This window comes from Eleutherodactylus coqui, chromosome 4 (genome assembly GCF_035609145.1).
Source record: "Eleutherodactylus coqui strain aEleCoq1 chromosome 4, aEleCoq1.hap1, whole genome shotgun sequence".
Lineage (NCBI taxonomy): Eukaryota > Metazoa > Chordata > Amphibia > Anura > Eleutherodactylidae > Eleutherodactylus > Eleutherodactylus coqui.
In genome coordinates, this window is record NC_089840.1 from 198,509,636 (window position 1) to 198,535,482 (window position 25,847).

The 25,847-nt window shown below is 35.7% G+C and overlaps 1 protein-coding gene and 1 long non-coding RNA gene across 10 annotated transcripts in view; one reads left to right on the forward strand and one right to left on the reverse strand.

Annotated features, from left to right (window-relative positions):
• PAX2 (paired box 2) overlaps positions 1-15,345 on the reverse strand; it is a 72,619-nt gene extending 57,274 nt beyond the window's left edge. For 7 of the 9 annotated variants that reach the window (XM_066598768.1, XM_066598764.1, XM_066598767.1 and 4 more), the window contains exons 1-3: positions 14,795-15,345; positions 12,273-12,441; positions 11,504-11,701 (exon numbers count right to left, since the gene is read on the reverse strand). In XM_066598768.1, the coding sequence (XP_066454865.1) occupies positions 11,504-11,701; positions 12,273-12,441; positions 14,795-14,837 (410 nt within the window). In that variant the 5' untranslated portion in view covers positions 14,838-15,345. The remainder of the gene's footprint in view (positions 1-11,503; positions 11,702-12,272; positions 12,442-14,794) is intronic. The other 2 variants (XM_066598766.1, XM_066598761.1) reach the window with 1 other exon arrangement.
• Positions 15,346-21,064: 5,719 nt separating this feature from the next.
• LOC136624833 (uncharacterized) lies at positions 21,065-25,714 on the forward strand. The gene is made up of 3 exons (XR_010792454.1): positions 21,065-21,267; positions 21,357-21,433; positions 25,216-25,714. It is a non-coding gene; the product is annotated as an uncharacterized lncRNA (long non-coding RNA).
• Positions 25,715-25,847: the final 133 nt, after the last annotated feature.

Sequence of the window (25,847 nt, forward strand, 5' to 3'; positions counted from 1 at the left end):
ATGTTACAATCAGAAAATAAAAACAGATTAGAAAAATTGAAAATCTTTCTCTATCTGGTTTTAATTAATGCAAAAAAATTGGTTATATAGTAAAAAAAATTGGTGATATAGTCCCTTCAATACCACCCTATGCTGCCTTGTTTAGACTAAGAGAGCAGAGGCCATTGTTGAAGAGTTTTCTCCCTATGGAGATGTTATCAATGGAATCTAACAACAGATATAGCAGACTTCCAATGCTGATATGACTCCCCATTCAGACCTATCAGTATAACAGATATCAATAGGTAGAGGGCCACAGAGCCTATTATGTGCTGATGTTGACACAGAAGCATTACCCTCATAGTGCGCAGGACAGTGCAAGAGCCAGTATATATATATACCTCCTGTCCTATATATATATATATATATATATAGTATAGAAAAGAAAACAAGAGTCAATACTTTATTTATATTTTTAACTTGGCTCCATAAGAATTGATTGACCGTCTGCCTTGTGCCATTCACATAAATTCAGGGACTTTATTCAGGAGTCATGTTCGTTCTATTGAATAAGCAATTTGGGAGGGTGAATTAACTGCCGTTGCTAGAAAGTCCCTGAAGAAATATTAAAATTGCTTGCAGACCAAATCAATACTCACTGAACACCCAGTATGAGTGGCCTTGGATTGTGTCTATAATGGATATGTGCAGAATCCTATGCCAAATAAAGGGGGATTCCTTTGCATTCACATTGCTTTGCTTCACTGTCCGTCAATTTTAATAACAACTGATCTTCTATGAAAAAAAGTGATTGTATTTCTTTTTCTACAAGTCCCCCTCTCTTTTCTTTGATTATTCTGAAACCAAGCGTACAGAACTGTTTAGATCAAACACATCAACGGATGATTATAGAGTCCCTGCCCTATTACTAGCAGTTCAATGTCTGTCACATAATGACTACCTCTAAATAATAATAGAAAGTGAAGGCAGAATTTACCAAAATCGCTAGTTTTGTCAATATGAATTGTTCAGTGAGAATCACTAAGTGCTGATGTCAGTTGTCACAACATAAGGTGATGGTATGCTCAAGTCAATAGCTTATATGGTTCGGGTCAGGCCATGGTGTTCAGTCAATCATAATCCAGTTGAACTATACATCAGAAGATGTCAACACTTTATAAATGACAACTACTGGCAACAATATGGTAGATTCCCATAGATCTATTACTGCTGTGATTCAACAAATGTAATAATATAGGTAATGCTCAATGCCTCAGCTTGTGCAGACAAAAGCCTCAAATGCGCAATTATCACATATGTTAGAAACTTGGTGTCGATTGACTAAAGAACGGTTAATTAGACTCGTATAGTAAATACATCAACAAATATGCTGTACAGTTCATGCTTCATATTACACATTACTCCATGAATAAGGCCAGTTGTACAATAGGCGTCATGTCTTCGGAGTTGCTCTTTGCCAATGTATGTGTCAACAAAATGATGGTGTGCATGTATGGCAGGCTACAAATGGAACAAAAGTATGATGTACCCTAAATAAATATGGGGGCATTAAAATTGCATTAACAATGTAAAGAAATTGTCCAAGTAGGCTCCGATTTATCATTCACATCTCTAGATGATTCAGTTGCAGAGGACATTAGGAACAAGCTCTACAGACATGGCACTCCCAGTACTGTTTAAACAGTAGATATGTGTTAGAGATTAATGGACAGTGCATATTTCACTGGGAAACTGGCCCGACTGTTGCGCCATGATAAGGGGAGACACCCTAGAGATGAATGCTCACTGCACACCAAACATCTACTCCCCATAGAGGCCAATAACCTCCTCGACACCCCATCATTGCATGACCCATGCCCAGAAAACATGATAGAACCCAGGTGGCACTGACAACTCGCATCGCACGTTACATGGAATTTACATTATTACTACTCTCACAAGACATCCAAATGTTACTGCATGCCACTTGTCAATAGGATACGATATACGAAATTGTGACTACTAAATTGGGCTTCAAAAATCTCACTTGGTAATAAAGTCTTTGCTTGGAATCTCAGTTGAATATCATGCAGTCACCCACCGTATTTAGCAAGTTTCATAGAATTTGCAACTTTAAACGCACGCCCAAATTTACCTTTAGAGCACAGAAGTTTGTCTTTCATATCCCTACATTCATAATTTTCCTCGACTCCCAACAAGACTTTCCACCAGGACATAATTGGCGCATAATAAACTAATTCCTTAAAAGTTTGAAATACTTAGCAGTCCCACTGGCCCTCTTCTTCTACTCCCAAAAAGCAACTTTCTAATTATAATGCGCATTAACTGCATCATATTTATAATTCTTTCATCTACGACTAACATAGAAAAATAAGTAATTTAGACTTTTATAGCAAAACATTGTAAATCTAGTTTAACACCGATTTAGCTATTCACTATGCTGCTCGCACGCCATGTTTATCTCAGTAACTTTAGTCTGTTTGCTGCTCTATGCTTGATCATTACAGTTAGCGTTTCATGGGCTACGTTACTATTTAATTAATTTGTGCACTGAATGTTCCATTTTTCATTATGCCTGGGTGACATTTAACATTTTCTATGTCTTTGACATAAATAATGACACAGGTGGGGCAATACAGCTTGTGTGCTCAAATAAAGGGAAACCAAGTCTCCTTTCTCCAAAGGTTTATGCATGTAGGCTGCATTCAACATGGCTCAACCATTGTCTGCATGATGTATCGGTACTAACAATCGTAACAATAGATAAATCTCCATGAATTTGGAGCATTGTACTTGCATTTTGCTTTTGCACTGCAGGTAGTAAGAACATTGTGCAGTTATAGACGATATCTTAACATTGGCCATTGACATATTTGTATTTTCTGTAGATTGTACCCAACAATGACCCGCCGTGTTGATAAAGGATTCAGCCATTATAGCAAACGGATTGGATTTGGTCCATTGTAATAGTAGTTGATTATGATCCTATCCTGTATGGAGGTTTTGATAAATGCTACATTTTGTTATATGGAATAAATGTAGGAAAAAGTGATTGCAAAGAGAACACACCAATGCTGGCTGTGTGTCCACAGCTAGTACAGAGGAAGGGCGCAGCGGCCCCAAAACACGTCTAATCGTGTATGCTGAATTAATTCTTAATAAAAACAGAGGAGTCGAGCTTCGAAAAACGTCTCATGGCTCTTTAATAAAAGGGATTGCACCTACAACTACTTTTTTCCCTACATTTATTCCATGTATTTGCATGTTCTACTTGGAAGATGTGATGTTCCATGGACTGGCTGCACCCTCACAGACTCATCAAGAATCAATCAATCTCACTCCCAAATATAGAATAAGAGAGGAGAAAATTTAAAAAAATTCCCAAACCAGAACATTGGTCTATATTATAGACTTTGGAACTCTCAAGTACATGCTCGGCTCCCTCTTTTTTCTTCCCATCTTTCATAAATTTTGTTATATAGCTCTTAGGCTCTGTTTAAACCTTGCTTGGGTCTACGTAGGGAAAGGTTCCAGATAGGTATGCCAAATGTGCTCATAGGGCAAAATGCCAAAACCATCTGGCCGGTATATGTTGGTTTACCCTTCTGTTGAAAAGTGGAGTCGGCTATGTTTTCAGTATTAGAAGATCAGATAAAATGTATAGAATTTTTTAATATGCAATTCAATGGGTGACGTATACATCTGTAGAGCATACATTGGAACCAGATATTTGATACCCCAAACATAGAAAGAAGATAAGGTGAGTCTAAATCCTGTTCAGGTGTCTTGGAATTTGCTATAGCAAATGGATAGAAAATGGAGAACTATATATATATATATATATATATATATATATATATATATTAATTAACGCATTGTTTCGGGGTGGTTGCGGAGGGATATTCCTAGTTAGATATAATAGTCTAACTCTTAGCAAAGATGATTATGGACATCAACTACAAATGACCTCTTATGGGCTAAGAGTGGCCATCCTAAGTGCTGGAGTTCTTTAGTTCTAGATGGAAAGCTTTTATTATTAATTATGCCATCTACCTAATACATTTTGTCCTTTGTAACAATAGACTTAAAAAATGGCTGATCATGGCATTAGCACCATGGCGAGACACTAAGGTCTTTATTTTCGCTGCCAGGGTTGATCTATGCTTGCCATGTATTTAAGCAAATCTTAAATTATAAAGCAATAGTAAAAACAATGTGTTATATGAACAAGTGCTTTCATTTTATAGCAGCCATAACATTCACCGTGCAGTGGGACTGCGCACATAAAATAAAGACCGCCACACTGCCCGTTACATCCTGCTTTTTTTACCTAACACATTTGCTTCTGTAATGGCCTTTATCAATACTTCTGGGAGAGAGCTGAATGTTCGAATGCATAAAAAAAGAAGGTTTTGGAGAATGGATTTGTTTTGACTAATTTGCCACAGTGGCCAGATCGACGGGCGCTGCCAATGCTATATTATTATTACTACCCGCATTATTCTATTCATTTGTTTATTCATAATCTAGTGGCATGGGTGTATCTGGATGCATTTGCAATCATTTAGCCATTCTTTTCATAATTGGAGCTGGTACCTTTTTTTTTTTGCCGAATGCATAGTCAAAGAGTATTATTGGTCAGAAATCCATAAACACATTGCTGACCCTATGTTTCCTTACTGTGCAGGCACTTTCTGCTGAAAAGGCACTACACAGTTGTATTATATGCAAACAGCATTTTGCCACAGTGAAATTAACCTGGCGCCCATTTCCATATTTTAGTAGCGTAACGCATGGGTGGGTGCTTTAGAAAGATAAAAAGCTGAGAGTCTGCCGGAATATCTCTCACTGCTCTGCATATAGGTTCAGAGTCTATTTTATAATATACATACACCTCTGTGCCTTTTTATGGTTCATTGCACTATGTCAATTTAATATCATATTGGCAAGAAAATCCTTTTTGAGGTCATTATGCGGACAGCAGCAGCCTCTCGAATCTGTTTAAGACAAATAGAGGATATGTTCATTCAGCAGTGCTAGTTTTCAGTTTAAGCCTAGCCCCATAAAAAATGTAAGTATCGTCATTATTATAATTATCCAATTTCATATTGTTATTATTATTACTGATACACAGTGTTAGCAGGAAAATAAGGTTTGTAATTTGCCGTAATGTCTATTTCATCGAGGTTTTGTTCTATGGTCTGTTTGAAACCTAACCTTATTCACTTAACAACAATCAGCGTGGCCATACTTGGAGCATATTGCTTTGTAATGTAGCCGCACGCTCTGGACGCTTTATTTATTTATTTTCGCAAGGATTTGGACATGCAATGGGGATATGACCTTGCAAAAAAAAAAAAAAAAGAACAATGCCCTAGGAAAGCCAAGGGGAAAAAAAAAATCACTCTGGTTTTAAATAATTGCAGGCTGTTAAACAGAGAATCCTAGCATATCATACTAGTAATGGAAATAAATCCCATTGTATTTGCATTTTAATTTTCCACATAAACAATAGGCCTTATAGTGTGCTGAGGTTTTTCGAGAAGCAACAAAAAAAAAAAAATCTTCAGGCTGAATTTAATTAGAAATGAAAAGTTTATAGGTGCCTCTTTAATACGATTAATGCACAGTTAACATTTATCACATACATATGCTGGATTCTGCTCAAATTGCCCTTTCTTAAGCAGCCACAGTGCATGAAATGAATTTTTCTTCACTTTTTGTGTGTGAATGTACGTGTGTGTGTGTGCTTGTCTCTTGTGAGGCAGCCCGCTCTCTAAACATCTCATTAAAATGTTATGCTGATGCCAGTGTAACGGAAGAATGACCCCTAGTTACAGTGCAAAGTTCATTAATGCTCTGCACAGTTGGGTGGGATTTGCACCTGACTCCTTACTCTCCACCCTCTATGCCAAAAGTGTTAGTATAGAGGGGAAAATAATGTTAGAATTTAACATGTTTAAATGTATATATTATTTAGGACTCGTAGATGCCTTCTACAACATGTGGATAATGTAGAGACACAAGTCATCTTTCCGACAATGAAAAGTAGCATTTGTTTCAATTGTGCCATCATGCAACTGTAACGTAGTAGTAAGAGCATTGGTATATATACAATGAATCTAATTGGATAACCACAGATTCTAGTGTGAATATATCTATCCATCACTTCATATTACGAACCTCAGGTATTGATTTCTGTACTTAGGATTAGGTATATCATAATGCGTATGCCGCACAGTATTCACCATCCATTCACAAGAAGGTTAATGTAGTACTTATGTAGTAATAGAAATAAGGACAGGCACTCCAGGACCTCCATTCTATAAGTAGGCATAAGGATATATTTCCTTACAGAAAGTTTCTATATTTTGAGAACTCTGGTGGATCAACATCGGTTAGATAGGTTGGCTTGATATTCAATCAACAGCTAAGGATTGAAGTGCGGTCTACTCGAATATGTGAGAGGGAAATGAGTAGTTACCCTAAGGCATCACATACAAGGGTCTTGAAATTTCAATGAAATTCTTTAATTCTACCTCAACGCTGAATATTTTGGTTAGACTTAAGACATTGACTAGATTAAGTAGCGGATGAGTTATTGATGGGGAATAGTTCTCTTGTGGATAGTTCTATTGTATTAAGTGCTAATTGTACTTTTAGATAGAGTCTATTAGAAGTGACCTGATCACAGGGGGAAGAACTCTTTTTCTCTTTTTTTTTTAATATTATACTAGGACAAGAAACATTTAGTAAGAATTCTATACTCTATCCGTGCTGTATTATATGCTGTATAGGCATCCATTGGAATTTGCACTTCCCATTGAAGTATTTCTGTATTGAACTATTTTGCTGTGTGTTTCCCACTGACAGTGGATCTGGTTACCATGTTATTGATTGGTTTTTACGCAGACAGGAGGTTTTGTGCTGGTCTCTGATCTAAATCTACCTCTCTATGGGCCAATTGTTACAAATATGGGATAGAATTGCATTCTAGACCACCACCGATGAACTCTGCAGCATTGAATGGACATTAATAAATGGACTTGGGCTGTGTGGTGGGAAAAGAATTAAGAGGTTACCTGGCACATTTATAGATTTATAGCACTTCATATCTGAAGTGATTATCTTATTGAGTTTTCAGTCTATTGCGTGTTTTTGTGATATTCAGTCACTGCTAATCTACATGCCTGGGCATTGCCTTCATTTCACATGTATTTTTGTATTTCTTTGACCTGTACATGTCTCTCTGGGTACATGACAAAAGACTGAATAGAGAAGCAAATGATCAGTTACTGACAGAAAGGCCTACTATCATTTGTACATATTAACATATGCACCTAGAATCTCTGATAACCAACAGCTAATGTAAGCTGTGGAACAGAGGACTATGGCATTGTACATATGAAACACATCAGAGGACTACATTATTGGGGTAGGAAGAGAGCACTTGGTTGTAAAGGGCATATTTAGGAGATGATTTTCCATTTACATATGTTTACATCGGTTTAGTGTATCAAATATGCAAATATTCCACATGATTATTTGCCATTCTAAATATACAGGGGTCACTAAAGATATGCATTATGCATCCAGTGTACTTGTTACTACACACAGCACATGTAGGAATAGATCATGGCTGTTTACTATAAGTCAGTAGAAGTAATCATAAAACAACCAATCACAGATGGCCTAATGAGAAAAATCGTACTCATTACCTCTAGGAAGATGCAGCCCACATTATTTTACAAGTATCTAAGTCCATATATAACAGCCTTACAAATATGATAGACATCTAACACATTAACAAATAAAACGGCTTCATTGTAACAAGCTCCAAACATCAAAGTCGCTCAATTGGACAACCTAACATAGATACCGTAACTAATCTAAGAGCTGTATAAACAAACATAGAAGGCATATAAGTGGCATAGACAAGGAAAACAAGAATTGGGAAATTATCTAATTTCTTAGTATTCTCTCTTTCTCTCTAGATTTGTAGCTCAACCTTTTCCCATTGTCTTTTATTGGCTTTCGTAAAACTTCACGTAATTCACGTAAAAGAGGGAATGACCTGGACATTGATTTATGTTTCTAAAAACTTACCCTAACCCAATACATTATCGTTAACTGAGATTGACAAAATACAATATTCTACAAAATTGCATTGATAAAAGTATGTTTTTCCTTTTTCTCACTAATCCATGATATTGGGTTGTATAGTGTGTTTATGGAAAATTAAGGCAATACTATAAACTAAAATGCCACAGCTTACTGTTTCGAACAGCTGAAAATAACTTCGTAAGTTGGACTTAGATGTATAGAAAATGTAATGTAATAAAATATTATCAATGTCGTAAAAATGTTTAAAAAAAACTCAATTTACCGCTAAATTCTATCAACAAGATTCACTGTTAATAGAAGTAAGAAAAAAATGGAGAAAATAAAGTATAAAATAAATAAATTAATAAAAAGAAAGTGAAAAGTACACTCCGATTAGCTGAACACTCAGAAGGCTTATAACACCCTGGATTGTACAACGACCATGCTATGAAGCATTACAAATGCAAATGCACTGACAATTTGAAAAAATCCTTTTTTCCAACAAACAGAATGCAGTAATTAATCTTTATGACTGCAATACATTTACCATGATTTTTTTTCTCAGCCAAAACTGACTAATGTATATTTTTATAAGAATTCCTGTTTTTGATCATCAAAATAATACATAAAAACAGATGCCAAAACACTCAGAGATGCGGTAAAGTTTTGCCATGTCACAAATTTGAACCAATACTCCTATTTAATGAAAAAGTCATCGTAGTACATAAAACCAGCGCTTCAAATTCGAAATTAAAATGAAATAATCTCAAATGTAAAATTTCATGAAAAATAAGATACAAGATTTATCGTGGAGTAATGGGATATAATGGCCAAAATATTTCAGAAAAAATTGACATAGCCTGATATAGCAATATAAAAGTCTACAATAAACTATGGATCTACTAATATTGCAATGTAATTATGTACATTCATGCATCTCAGGCAGCTACAACGCTACTTTTGTCACCAACATCATGTTAATATTGGTGATCAGCGGAACAGTTATTTTTTCACTGTCCTTAAATTAATTTAATTTGCTTTGCATCCACTAGAACATATTTTCTATCAATAAAAAGTCATTAAATCTGGACCAAGGGGTTATCCTATAATGTCTTGTCATTTCTTTCTAACTTGCTCTCTAATTCCTGGAAATACGGACTTACAAACACAAATCAGAAAGTAGTTTGGCGCAGATCATACAACATCCCAATGTGCAGTTTGGGTTTTACATAGGTCTTGTATGTACTTCATCATCTCAACTCAATGAGTTATCATGATGCATTAATGATGCAGTGCCAAGGAGTCATAAGACAAATTCAGCTCTGCTACATCTGCAAATAGACATCTTATAAGAGGATATCAGAAAAACTTTACGATCATGTATGGATATGGCAACTTGCAACTTTTTTAATTTGTTACTGGTGTTGCTACATTACCTTGTAGGTCACATTGCTTTAAAAAGTATTACTATGTATTTCCAAACTATCAAGTTACCCAACTGCATATTTAATAGATGAAAAGGATAAGACAGCAATTCCAACCTATACCATAGACACCCTGCTCAGGGGCGATGCTCGTATTACACAAGACGTAGAACATAATCTACTAATTCCAACAAATCAGGGGAAAGTCAGTGTCTTACATCATTCATTCAGCGTATCGTCAAATGGTTAGATATTAAGGAGAATCTATATTGTTTAAATGGAGTAGGCCTTTAAACCAGAGGCAGACCAACAACATATTAAAATACTTCATTGGATGGTAGATAAAACTACAGAAAGTTGTGTGTTATTCATCACACCCAATACTAAAATATTCCACCAGTTTAATATTGGCTGACTGGATATTTGACATAAATATGTGAGCATGTCTTCAGTATGGCAGTTTATCCAAGCAATGACAATATACTGTGGTCTTAAGCAATGTGATGTATATTCTCTATCCATCAACTGCACAATCGTGTGCATCCCCCTGTTCGTATATCAACAAGCTATTACACTTTTTTTTTTACCATACCAAACTGGAATAAGCTAGAAAAAAATGAATGGGGGAAGTTTATAGTAAGGTGTATAATTAGGCTATCAGTATTATGTTACCCTGTTCATATCTTAATAACCATTTTAATACAGATGGCACACACAGGAATAATTTCGTCAAGTAGCCCAGCAGTATATTACAGCGCATGTATATCTCAGGGATTCTTTTTGAGCCAAGGTACATTCCAGCAGTTAATTTTACCTGCTGCTTGCGAGATGACTTGGGATAATTCCATGTCATTTGTGAAATATTAAAAACATTTACGTAGGATGCCAGAGCAATTGGAACAGATAATATCTAAATTGTATTTTCTGCTGTGTTTCAGCATGGCATTAGCAATTATAGCTGTACCCTTTTCTTAGTTATGCTTTGAATATATAATAGCAATGTCACAGATCTTATGAAAGGAGAGCAAAACAATACATTTATGTGCTGTACTTATGACGCATGGTGGAAAATATACATTAGTGCAGCTGTAGATAGATAGTTAGAGAGATAGATAGATAGATAGATAGATAGATAGATAGATAGATAGATAGATAGATAGATAGATAGATAGATAGATAGATAGATAGATAGATAGATAGATGTCGTGGAGTCAAATGGAGGCACAGCCACAGTTGTATCACAAACACATATATATAGAAGTCAATTTGTAAACATCCCATCATTCCAAGCACAGTAGATCTCATGTCTAAGATTATATCCATGCATGTTTATAAATAAGTAAAAGCTACATTTGCATGTATTATTTCAGTGCACCGTATTCCTTCTCCATTGCACATTTACATGATACAGTGCTGCTGACTACTTAACAGAACAACAATGAGCTATAGGCAGGTGTAATCCATTAATAGCAGCAATTATGCTCAGCACTGACTGTCTTCCTAATAGAGAGAAGTTTTGGTTTCATGCTGGATCCCCTGTAATCCTGCTCCCACTTTACACGTGTTTGCATTCGCTACTTTTAAAGTCTGTTTGGTTAAGATGAATAAACATTGGTATTTTAATGGTTCAGTAGCTGAGACTCTGGTGATTGTCTGTAAATTTGGGAGCTGTTAAATTCTTAATTACTGAGAACACTAAACATTAGATGGAATATACTCATAAACAAAGGGAAGGCAGCAAAAGTGACATTTTACACCAGATGCAAGGGAAACAATTCAATCATGTACCAAACAGAAGACAGACATTTCTTTAGAGATACCTCCAGTGTGCAAACTAGATATCAAATATTCCAAATCCTATAAAGCAATGCATGGAGGAGACAGAAGCTGAGCACTGTACTGCAGCACTATTTCAGGTGAGAGGTCATGGAATAATGGACAGCATGGCAGACAGGGTGATAATGGGTATGTTGTACCTGTTAATGGAGGAGACGCTAGGCACAGTGTCATTGTCACAGATGCCTTCTGCTAGCAGCCTGTCCCGGATCTCCCAGGCAAACATGGTTGGGTTTTGCCTCTTGTATTCTGCGATCTTATCTACTACTTTCGGCGTTGCTACTTTAGGCTTCGACCCTCCAATTACTCCTGGTTTGATGCTGCCGGTCTCATAGTACCTGCACAGAGGACATATTTCTAGTAAGACCGGCACAATTATAGACAGTTTACATGTGTGCATACAATATAATTATATAATATATATATATATATATATATATATATATATATATATATATATATATATATATATATATATATAGATCTCATTGTTTTCAACGCTCTGGTGTCAATACAGCAGTGATGATGTTTGCATAATACTAATGGGAGAACAACGTTTATCATTAGAGAATTTCAGCTAATTTAAAAATCAATGCATATTTGCTATTAAGCTCTTGTAATGTCGTTGAAATAAGCAGTGTAGCAAATAAGCCGACAGGGATGGAAAATTATATAAAATCAGCAATGCCTGAACCATCAGACTATTAATGCACGCTGCATACATTAACCTCCGGCCGCATTCATCCTGCATATATTCTTGTGTACTTCTACCCAGCAGGACAGAGCAATATATATAATTTGATAATTGTTTTAATTTACACGACATTAACTAGCTATTTTAGTGCAATTATCATTTATACTTAGAATACATTGTAACCTGCCTTTAGATGAAGCTAGAAATAGTCTTACCTGCCCAGGATCTTGCTGACACAGCCATGGCTGACCCTCAGCTGCCTAGAGATGTCGCAAGGTCTCACCCCTTGGTGGGCCAGCTCCACTATCCTCTGCCTCACCACATCAGGTAAAGGTCTGCCATTCACAAATACCCCCCCAAGCTGGTTCACACCCCCATGCCCTGCTGGGAAAGATGGAAGACGAAAAAAAAAAGAGGGAGACACAAAGAGAGAAGAAATGGGAAAATCATTAGATAGACACTAATACTAGGAGAACTTCTATATACATCGCTAGGGAGTTTTATTTCTATGTTATTGGCATCGGCATGGCAGCAAGTGTATATACAGATACAAAGCAGGGCATTCACAGAACATCACAGTACATTATTGTGAGATGATATTATCAATCAATTTTTACATAGAAAATTTCATGAGCTGCATTAGTACAGTGCAACCAGATCCAGTGCAAACACGTGCTGCCTGCTCCCAGGGACCGGGGTAACCCATGCCAGGCACTCATACCCTGTGCCCACCACCAATATCACCCACCTATGTCACAACAACACGTGACTCATCACTATCAATAGCACCAGGCATGCGCCCTCCTCTTTAAATTTAATCACACAATGGCCATATAAGTGTTGCCATATGCACATTGTGGTATATAGGGGCACGGCACTCTATTACTACAGCATAGCCACAGAAACTGCACACTTAGAATAATATAATACATATGAACCTATGTAAGACACACAAATACAGATATAGATTATATGTGTGTGTGTGTATATATATATATATATATATATATATATATATATATATATATATATAAACACGTGATGAACAAGGGGATAGGAATGTAAGATATGCATTGTATTATAACATGTGTCCATTGTGCTAATGTTAGGCCTGATTAAAAACTATCTATCTATCTATCTATCTATCTATCTATCTATCTACCTATCTATCCGTATCGGTCTATCGCATAGTTTCTCTCCCGTGCAGCTGACAGTGACTTATTGACTGTGAACTTGAGGAAACTCTCATTGCCCTTCCATCGATCCAATGCACAAATCCAGTTCTCCCCAAAGATGTGCCACTCCTGCTGCCCTGCCATTATAGTGTATGTGTGAGATTGTATTGTGCTTTTCACATTCTCATCGTCTCTATGTATCCTCTACACATGAGCTATACAGTTACCAGCAGTCATTTTCTCAGCACCTGTGTGATAAATAATTCACTGCACCTCTGATAACTCCTATTACATATTATTAAAAGGCAACAGATGCAAAAAGATTATGCATTAATTATTTACTTATTGGTATAATAACTGCATCTTGCTGCATATGGGACTTCGTGTGATATATAAGTATACATACGTGTGTGAGTGAATGTGTAATTATGTGTGTGTGTGTACTTTATATTTTTAGACTTTTGTAAATTTATATTTTTTTATTCACTCTTTTTTATTCTAAAGTACAGATTATTTTGGCATTTAGTATTCCCTGCATTTTGATTTCTAGAACCTGTGTCCAACAACATGAACCGCACAGGTGTAGCTGCTTTTTTCTTTTTTTTTAAATTCATACCTTATTTCAATTATTTATAAATCCTATTAATAAAATAAATAAAATAATAATATTAATAAAATATTTCTATTAGTTTACTTTATTAATCTATACAAAAGAATGACCCTGGCTTCATTGTATCATTGCAACATTCGGTGTATCAATATTTCTTTAAATGTAAATTCTACAATTTTCCATAGTAGATCTTTGTAGTCCTTACAATCGCCTTTTATTAGCTTTTAATTTCATAATTCTGCATTTTTTCGATTTCATATAAATTGCACTAGATTATGTTTTTCAAAGCCTGAATAATGAACAATAATAATAGTAACAGCAAGAAATCCTTTATTTATCTATTAACCTCTATAGGCTTATCAAATACTGTATGTGATAGTATTAATCTAAGGGCTTGTTTCTGGCAAAGTATGAATGATTTTTTTAAGCGATTTCTTATTTCAGCTATGCAACAAAACATTTTTGCTAGCATTAGTTAGTTTTATTATAGAAATAATGTAACATTTTAATGTTAATTTATCATTGTTGTAATACAAAATACATATAATATTTTTATATATCACAGCTCAATTTATTGAGATGCAATATTTTAGTACTGATTGTGGTTTTAGTTTGCTTTTATAGTACTAACATGAGAGCAGTTGGTGTGACTGTGGATACAGGAGTGAGGATAGGTGGTCACACGTGAATGCTGATGGGCATAGGTGGTCATGAGTGAATGGTTACTAGCTTGCAGTGTGCACAGATGGAGCTGTGGGCATAGCTGGACACCGGCTTGCAGTGCATGTAGGTAGAGAGCCGTGGGCATGGCTGGGCACCAGCTTGCAATGTTTAAAAATGGGAGAATGGGCATATCTGGTCATGGTCACTAACTTGCCAAGTAAATAAATGGTCTATGAGGATTATAATGCAGGGTGCAATGCATTGATAGGAGCCGAGCTCCAGTACTCACGGTGCATGGCCGAGAAGGGGTCTGCCTTGCAATGCATATCCATGGGGAGGCAAATGAAAGGCAGGAATTCGGCTGTAGTCGCCGTTTCGCCTCTGGACTGAACTTCAAGTCTTGAAGAAAATAATCTGCACTTGTTTTAAAAGCTGCCTGCTTCCCCTCTCCCCCCTGTGTTGAGAGCTGGGAGCAGTAATCAGGACCGAGTGTCAGCTCTTGGGTCAAGCCTGACTGTAGATTCTTTGGAGGTGAATAAAGTCCTTCAGATTTCCTGGGAGGAAGAGCCAATCTGTGGCCAGTAAATGCTTCTTCTCATGGCTGCTGCTGAAGCCTGTGTGAGCTTTGGACCAATGTTGCAGAGGATCTCAAGATACTTTGAGCAGTGGATGATGGAAGGTGGATGATGGAAGAGTTGTGCTGTCCCCTAGGTCTTTGATTGGAGTTGTCTGACTTCAAAGCAAAGTTACAGAGAAGAAAACAATCCAGGGGTGTGCAGAATATCAGGGGGCAGAGCAGGTTCTTACTAAGATGAAGCTGAAGTTGTCACTTTAAGGTGGGATGTGTGTGCTAGGAGGTTTGGCTGGAGAATGGAGCCTCCTCTCCCTGTGTGTGTCTCTCTAAAAGCTGCCCCCCTCCCTACACATACACTCTCACACTCACTGCCCTCCCCCTGGAGCTGGGAGATGGATGACTTGTCAGACAAAGGGAATAGATTCCACCACTCGGTGATTCGCCAATGCAAAAAGCTGGAGCCCTAGTAAGGAGGTCCCTGGCATTACCCTGCCACTTCAAGCAGAGCACAGAGGAACGGGGGGGGGGGGGGGGGGCAGCAGGCACAGGAGGATGGCACTAGAAGTACAATGTGTATTAGCATTAAGGCTACATAGAGAAAAGAAAACTAGCAGATATGATAAGATAAGCCTTTACAGAGCAGGGGCCAACACTCATCACCATAGAGTTTCTATTGCTTATTAACACTTTCAGTTGCATTACCAAGACAATGACTCTCTGTATGTAAGTGTATGGACGACGAAGGGGAAATAAGACACAATTTTAAAAAGTTTATATTTTACTCAGCTCATTAAAAAAAGCAAATTATTTATTCTCCTTGGTGGAGATTACATCGATTTATCATGAGTGTGATGAGATCTATTACAAATGTATAAAGAACAAGTGCAGCTGGAAGAAACAGTCAGTTCTAAGAAGAGCTCAACCATGGTGATAGGTACATACAAGTTGACATATCAAAACAGGTGTTTAAAAGTATATAACTATAACCGTGTGTGTGTGTATATATATATCCTAACATAAAACATTAAAATATGTAGAATATATATAATACAATGTACATATGTGGTCACACACGTGTATATATATATATATATATATATATATATATATATATATATATATATACACACACGTGTGTGACCACATATATATATATATATATATATATATATATATATATATATATATATATATATTTACACATATACATATTTACAGTAGATAAACTCTTGAAATTTGAACACCTGTTTTTGTAACAACTTACATGTACCTAATGCACCTAATATGTTTGTTATATAAATTGTAAGGATATAGTATATATATTCCACTCCATTCTCATAATCTATATTAAAGAGACAGATACACGTGCATCCACAAACACTTATAGACGCATATTCACAGGCACAGATAGGCACATACACAATTGTGCATAGTGACATATAACACACAGGCGTGCAATGAATCCGGTTCACGTGAACTTGCTCCTTATCAATATAATATAATATGTATAAATATTATATACAAAAAATCTAAATATACACAGCATCCACCTTCTCGCTATCCTTGCCAATATCCTGATGTACGTTATAATTTCATGTTTATAAAAACTGTCACTAAAAAGAGATTTGCAAAAAAAAGAAATATGAAGTTGCTAAGGAATAGACAATGCTTTATGTATTATGCCTTTGCTGTTTGCATTTATTATACATGAATATACCACTTCATTGACACTTTAATAATGCTAATAATACCAGGTGCAGTTATGCTACATATACCAATATGCAAGCACATTAACAGAAATATACAAGAACACACAGTTTATAGTCCATTTGCACTAAATTTCCAGAGAAGTCACCTGCATGAGAAGTCTCTATTTTTTCACCCCATAGTGGTTTTCTAATGAAACATTATTACATGTCCAGTCCCTTTAGACAGAGCACTTATTAGTCATTTGAAGGCTCATACAGAACCACTGGTGCATGCTGCTTGTCCACACTAAACTCTCCTATGAGCAGTCACCCTGAACCTACAGACTCCTCTCTCCCCAGGCTGAGCCCACACTACCGATACAATCCTTATCTGATTCTTCTCATGTTTTTCCCCCTCCTGATATAAACTGTATATCATTCTTGTTCACTATGCAGTAAATAGATGTAAGTGGCCAGCAAGTGCTGTAAATGCCAGCTTGAGTTGAAAAAAAGGCTGTGACCAACCTGCAATAGTTTTATCGGATGTTTCAGTGCTGTCACCTGTAGATGGCGCTCTCTGGTCTGGTTTTAAATCTACAGATTATTTATAAGGAAGAGAAAAAGTTTTCAGTTCACTTTTTAACCCAGTCCAGCGGCAGGAAGCTACACTTGGAATGATCTAGGACTTTTCACCACTGCACATCAGACACTGGCAGCAAACTAAGGTTTGTTCTCCGTTAAAACCTCATTTTGTTCTTTGTTGTTGAAAACCCTCTCGTGCGTCAATAAACAATGTTTCCTGAAGAATTTCCCTTGGATTTTGGTATTTTGTTCTCATCTCACTTGATTATTATTATTATTATTAATAATAATAATAATAATAATAATAATAATAATAATACACATACACCATTTTGCTTTATCTGAGTTCTTTTTGTCAGATCACTAATGTCACTAAACATTGACACAAAAGTTAGCAAATTCAAACTGCAGGGCTTTGGAGATAGCAAGACTTTGCCCTTCTAGCCTACACTGCAAAATATCACCACTGATGAATATGCACGTATGTGCAGGGTATTAGGTGAGCATCACCAAATGACCTGATGAGCATGTGTACAATGTTATATCAATTGAAGAGCTGTGAAATGAAAACACATTAGACATAAATAACATTCTCGTTTGGTTTGTGAGACTTTTCACACTATGCAGACAATGGACTGTAAGGTCTGTAAGGGGCCTATTAGACTTCCAATGGATCTCCCATCATTTTACTAATAACAAAGTGCAGGCTTCAGGTGCAAGCAAGTAATGTTTATTATGTTTACATTAAAATTTATCTATCTATCTATCTATCTATCTATCTATCTATCTATTTATCTATTTAATCTCTTCACAGATTTTGGTAGATGTTGGGGCTAAAAATCCTACAAATGATTTGTGCTGGAGTTTTTATTGCTAGTTAAGGTTGATTAGTTTGCTCAGTTCCAAGCAACAGACTTTAAATTAACCTTTTTTGCCTCTGTCTCTACAGAGAACTTTTCAAACCAAAAATTTACACTTCAAAAAGGTCCCCGCCTCAATGCGGAAATTTAGAGGAAAAATAAACTTTTCTCTTTCCCAGAAAGAAACTAGAGATAGTGATCTAAGGACTTGCTTCATTAACTTACCCTTCCAGCATCACTACCACCAATGTACATTATATCGGGGGATCTCAATATTAATAGTAAGCAGCAGCATCACCACAGTGACTTATAGATTCTTTCCTTTGGCTCCATTCTTTTAGGTTTAATCAAATTCTTTACATTTGTTTGGGAAACAATTATTTAATGTACAAGCTTTCTAAACATACATGATTTAATCTGTCAAATCAGCTACCAGCTCCTAGGCATCGCAGCTCTTTCCATTTCCTATTGTCAAACATCAGATTTGTATCTACTATGCAGGCACTTGTTATAATGATAACCCTCCTATATATAATGTGTTCCATTCATCTTTAATAGATTATAATTCAGGGCATTATTACTAAACAAATCTCACTTTTCATTTAAATAAACAAGCTTTAGGGAGGTTTAACATGAAGATACATGTGGAGGTTCCCACCTGCCTGTGTTCTAAAACAATCTGGACTAATATATGAAATATTACAGTATACTGCAGCATACTGAAAAGGCCGCATTCTATACTGCCATTTTGTATCATATCATAACATAAGTTCATTCTGCGAGGGGTATAAAAAGTTCAATGCGTTTGTATCTATCTATCTACCTATCTATCTATCTATCATCTATCTAATAAAATATCTTTCTCTATGTCTAATTTATATTTTGCTAAATATTATTTTAGAATTTACCATAAATTATGCTGATACATCTGAATAATAAACTGCTCCGAATTAAACATCGGAAAACGGCAAATGCAATAATAGATTAAGTATCTATTTTTTTTTTTTTACTTCATTCATTTCCATTTAGGGCCCAAAACTGCAGAAGGCTGGTGTAAGACCCTGTGGAAGGCTGAATTTTTGTTGAGCTTCTGGTACAATACGGAACACCACAGGCTGCAATTTCACACTCCACAGCACAATTACCCTAAAGCTATCCCTTCCTTCTCTCATCCAAAACCCCCTATTTCCTTTGCTCTTAATACCACTGCATATGTGATCCCAGTGTATCCAGCACTAGGGACTTAGGCTCAGGTACTGATGGAAAACAATCATAGAGGGAAACTGGGCCAGACAGCTGTTAAGTGTATAGACAGAGGCATTCTTCTCATGTACTTCTGTGCCCCCAACCCCATGGCAAATGGGCCACGCGTGTTGTCTTTATGTAGAGACCGACACTTTAACCTCTTCTTTATAAAAGGGACATCTCTACAAATGCACAAAACAAGAGGAGACGTGTACACTTACTATACAGATGCTTACTATAGAAAAACCATTGTATACAGAGAACTAACTAGTAGGGTAAAACATTAAGTAAAAATTAGAGATAAAATATAAGAATGAGGAGTACATGGCTGGTCACGTCCTGGGGGGCAGCAGGGACATATTTGTATTTCCACCTCACAATGCAAGGGCAATTTAGCATTCTTTGACTTTCCAGCACTGGAAGGACCCAGTGTATATATGTGGTTATATGTGCTTTCCCCATAAAAGTGCAAATGAGAGAATTAACCGCCTTATTAAAAGCCCCTTTTAATCAGCAGTAATGAAGGATCCTCCTCCTGTCTCCCATTCTGCCCTTCCAAGGTTACATCGCCCCAGGTCCTGCCACAAATGTTCCCACACTCACAAAAATAACATTTATATAACCTTACAGGGAAACGTGAGACAAAGTGGAGTAAACAGCAAAATACCTCTACATTCTATCTATCTATCTATCTATCTATCTATCTATCTATCTATCTATCTATCTATCTATCTATCATTAATCTCTCGTACCTATCTATCTTTCTATACTACTTAGTAAGTAGCAACATAAAATATTAAAATATATATAATACAATATTCATAGGTATATAAGTATATAGGCAGATAGCTATAACATAATTATTTATCTATCTATCCACTTAGTAGCTTTCGCATAGCCACCTCCTTCTATACTACTTGGTAAATAGCAACATAAAATATATACAATACAATAATGCAATGTATACACACACACACACACACACACACACACACACACATATATATATATATATATATATATATATATATATATATATATATATATATATATATATATATATATATATATATATATATATATATATATATATATATATATATATACATACACACACATATATTCAGTCGGTCATGCAGATACGATTATGTAGAGTTTATAAGTGAATAAAAAATTATAATTATTGGACTGTAATTAGTAGTAATGTGAATTGCATCGGAAAAAAATCAAAATGTAGTTTTAAACTTGAACTTTTATTACACACACACTTTTATTTTTTTGTTAGAAGATACTTTTCCATGTGGTTACACTTTCTTCTTGTGACGATAAAAGCTCTTTAGGAGATTTTTTTAATAATGATTAACCCTCTTTTAAAGTGAAAAAGACTAAGTTTGACGTGTAATTAAAAGGGGTTTGTTAGAATGGCAGGGAGTCATTCATCTCCAGCATGAGCTGTTAATGGCCTCTGGGTTTAGTGAAAGAGAAAAGAGAAGGATGGAGGGAGAGAGGGATGATGATGATGAGGAGAAGGGTGATGAGGAGCACTGGGGCAGGAGATCTGGAGTGAGTGCAGGTAGATAGGAGTAAAGCGCTATGAAATATTCTTTATCAGGCAGAGAGGCATGGAGGTGCCAGGATGTGAGTGAGAGGAGGGGAGGGAGTGTGTGTACAGTGATCAGCCATCATATCCTCCCAGCAAGCTGAGCCTAGGGAAGGATGATCAGGAGGTCTCTGGAAGAAGAGGCAGAACAAGCAGGTGGACACAGCCTCCACACTCAAGCCAGGACAGGGGCACACTCACTGCTTTTCTAAGGTTTGCCTAACATTCCTTTACTTTCCTCTATTCTATCTTTTTTATGTCATCATTAATGGTCACTCTATGCTGCTTTATGTCCCCCACAGGTCTGACTATGCCACCACTCAATAAAAGCCTCCCCTGCTGCTGCTGACCACTGCCTTGTAACTGCTACACTACTTCTGTAAGTTCTACCTCTGTACTATATATAGTCACGTGATGTGTATATATGTATATATATATATATATATATATATGTATATATATATATATATATATATATATATTCGTTATTGTAGTTTTCGATTTTACATGCATAAATAGCTAAAACGTATTAAACGATAACGCAACAAAAGTAGCTTCATTATTTTCATAGCAATAACATCATCAACAACAACTACAATAACAATAGTACTAAACAGTAATGACAGTAACTATGTGTTCTAAATGCTTAATAAAAATGACATTTTGTTCTACTTTTGACTCTCCCTGATTTCTATGGAAATACGTTTTAATTTGTAATAAATATTGCATTTTTATGGTAATTTGATTTCACTGTATTTTTTATGTGGTGTAGGAGAATAGGCCCCTATCAGTCTCCTGAAGCTGATCTATTATAAGAGTAGGAGGGGAGGCAATGGAAACTTCTATTCTAATACATCAATTAATATAGGCAATTGTTGTTGAGGTTTGTCCCCCCAGGCTCTCTATGAGGGAGGGAGGAGAAGGGTCAGTCAGATCATTTGCTAATTCTTTATCCTTAAAATCCTGACAACAAGCCACTTAAAGAATAAAAGGCAGATTGAATGTCGGATTTGAACAGGAATCATATTAGGTGGTGTTAAGAAAGGGTTACATTACTAATCAGATAAGGGGACATACACATAGACTGCTTGTTAATCTGTACAAAAGTAAAGCAAAACAAATCAATGAAGGAATAACTCGCCTTGAAAATACAGTAAATACAACCTCTGCCCTTAGAACATATGGATAATTCTGCTGCACCTAATGAAATATCATCAGAAAAGGATGCGAATTATACAACATCGCTACAGAAATCCGAGGTCTTAAATTGTCAGTCTAGCGAGCACTGAACAGGTTAATCTTATTTTGCAAGTTTCTTAGTGACGATGAAAAGTTTGGCTGGACTGTATCTGTAAAGCTCTTCCACTGCATGTCACTAGAGCCAAGAGAAAGAGAAGGCAGCTCACATGTTACAGGAAAAAACAGCTATGCACAACGATATTAAGCCCCAGATTTCCATGCTGTGAGCTAAACAGTTAATAGAACATGATTATGAGGGAAGAGAGAAAGTGTAACTAAGTACTGAACAAAGTATAATCAAAGTATTTCACTATATAGTATCTATAGTATAATATAACAGTATACCTATACTATAATATCAATATACTATATAGTATTGTGTACATCATTATATATCAGTATAGCATATAACAGTATAACAGAATATAATATACTATCAATGTATCATATTATATGTGTATAATAAATCAGTGCAGTATCATATCAATGTAGTGTAGTGTATAACATTATATATCAGTAGAACACTTAACAGTATAATACAATATAACAACAGTATAATATTGTGTAGTATAATATAATATACTATCAATATATCATATCAGTGTATAATATATCAGCGCAGTTTAATATGACTGTGACATACTGTTGTTGATATACATACACACATATATATATGTGTATATATATATATATATATATATATATGTATTACAATAGCGTATAGTAAAGTCTAATATAGTATTGCTTAGAGTAATATAATATAAGTATAGTATGGTGCACTGTAATATATAATGTGATATATAGGCATAACATAGTACAATATAGTATTTGTAAAGCATAGCGTAGAACAATATCATGCAATATCAGCACAGCAGGAGCTAATATAGTACAGCATAATATAATATATAATATAATATCGATGTAGACTAGTCTATCATTATAGCATAATGTTGTATAAAATAGCACATCAGTATACGTTTATTATAGTATAATACAGTATAATATCAGCGATAGTGTAGTATATCATAAAAAATAGCTGTAGCATAATTTATTATAATATGAGTGTAATGTGGGGTAGTTTAAACATGATATATAATAATCTGATACAAGTATTGCATGTAACGTATATTATCTAACAAAGCAGTGTAACGATAGTATAAAATGTAAAGAATATAAAAGAAAAATATAAGAATACGATATGCAATAGAATAAAACATTTTTATATTGTCCTTTGTGTAAAGGTAAGCTTCAGATTCAACCAGCCTTATTATAAAGGGTTAAATAGGGTGTAAAGCAGAATAATGTGGTGTTGCAGATGCTTCCCATACATGGGACAAGAGAGGAAGCATTGAGGAGTCCCAGGCAGTCTGATCCCATTAGCTCTGTCCTTGGGTTGAATATTTATACGGTCTGCGGGGTGAACAGATGGACTATCAATTTAATTTCATCTTCAACACCATCAGAGATTGATTTTCTACTCGCTTTTAATTTTGCTATAATTAATTGTATCATTACAACTGTTTTCTATTGATCTCCCTATTTAAAGCTGAAATGCAAAGGGGATTTCACGAGATCCTAACCACACACTCATAAGGAAGAAGAAGAAGAGGAGAAGGAGAGGGGCTGCTAAAAGAAAGTTTATCTGGACCAAACGTGGACACAATTAGGATTCATCCCAGTGTTTTCTTTGCACCACTTGAGAGTATTCTCTGTTTAGAGAGAATATTAACTTTATAGTATAAAGATCCAATTATTTCTCCAGTGAAATTGCACTGTCATGTGATTACAAGTCAGCAAGCAGCTATGTACTAATACCTAATGAAACAACAGCTACAATTAGTCAACACTTTTTTTTTTGCAAATTCTCGCTTCATTTATAATTTATAATATACATTTTTATCATAAATACAGCAAAAACAAAACACCCCTTATAATTCCACGGTTATTATTTATAAAACAAACTTATCAGTTTTAGAATTTATTAAGGCAAATGTGTGACATTACAAATACTACAATGTAAAATAAAGTTACAGTCTAACAAGTATAACAATCTATAAATTATTCTGATAACCAAAGTATATTCGAATTTCGAATATTAGATCAAATTATTTTATTGCAGTGCAAATATTAATTTTCTATAAGCAATAATTTTTTGCAACAGTACAATACAAATTATTACTACCCTCCGCCCTCATTTCTGTAAAAGTTGCCTATCTTACACTTCAAGAAAAAGTTTGCAAATGTCACATCCACCTTATAATCCTCCTTGCCACAGTTTAAGGTTCCTGTAGCTGCCCTTGGACATGGCTCTCCTTCCAAGCCAAGTTCAAAGATTGCATGGATTAGGAGTTTTGTCGGGTACCCCATGTGCTATTCCTTACCTGAGTCTTCTGTGCTCTGAGCCATACACCTCCTGGTTAATGGCCCGTCTCTTTCAGCACCAAAGCACTAGGTATGTCCAGCCTCCTGCACTCTCCTCTCAGCTGGGTGCCCTGGTCTAGTAAAATGTAGAAAAGCCAGCTCAACGCAGGCTTGCAAAAATAAAAGCCAAAACTTTATTTTTCTTAGTTTAATAATGTATTTGAATTGCAACCACAACACAAAAAAAGCTCCATTGAGGCGTTTCTGGAGCTGCACTGCACCCTTAGTGGTACCCTGGTCTCCCTGCTGGATGGAGCAGTCATCCACAACTAAACGGTTTAGATAACTACAAAAGTCAAAGAATACTACCCGGTGCTGGAGTGAGACCTGATATACGCAATCCAGCTAAATGAACTGTTTCATGATATATACGGCATTTGCTACAGTCTACAGTCCACCTAGGTCCAGCTCACTAAAAGACTTGAAAGCCTCAGAAGAACATGCTGTAAGCTTATCATTGTTTCATTAATGTTTTTCTTTCTTTTTATACGTTTGTTCTAGAAATATGGATGATCCACGAAAAAGAAAAAAGTTGTTATAGTCGTGAGGAAGTTCGTCGGAGTTCAGTAAAAAAGTCCAGAATATCTCCTGCCGCAAAATAACCTCAACCACCCAGCTCAGTTCTACATAGATTTTTATAACTCAACCAAACAAGTATATTTCTCTAAACTGAAAGCAACCCCAGAAATGACTAATTTACAGCCCTAAACCCCACCACCAGGGCAATCTGCTCCACCACCGCAATCTAAAGATTTGCTATTGATTTAACGATGTGAGAGTCTCTGTCAGGAACCCAGATGGATGCAAGAAAAATGAACTATTTGCACATTGATTTTTCATTAAAGTTGCATTTATACGTTTGCTAAATTTGCTTAGAAGGTCTATTTGCGTTGTGATGTTGTTGTCAGAGCTGCAGCTTCTGGGCAAACTTTCCGGGTTGATATGCTACCAGTCACAATATGCAGATGATGTATGGACAACACAAATAAAATATTGCATTCCTCACAAATAATATATTTTATTATTCATTAATACGTTGAACAATACATGACATATATGTGGTGTGCGTCATAGTTATATATATATATATATATATATATATATATATATATATATATATATATATATACACA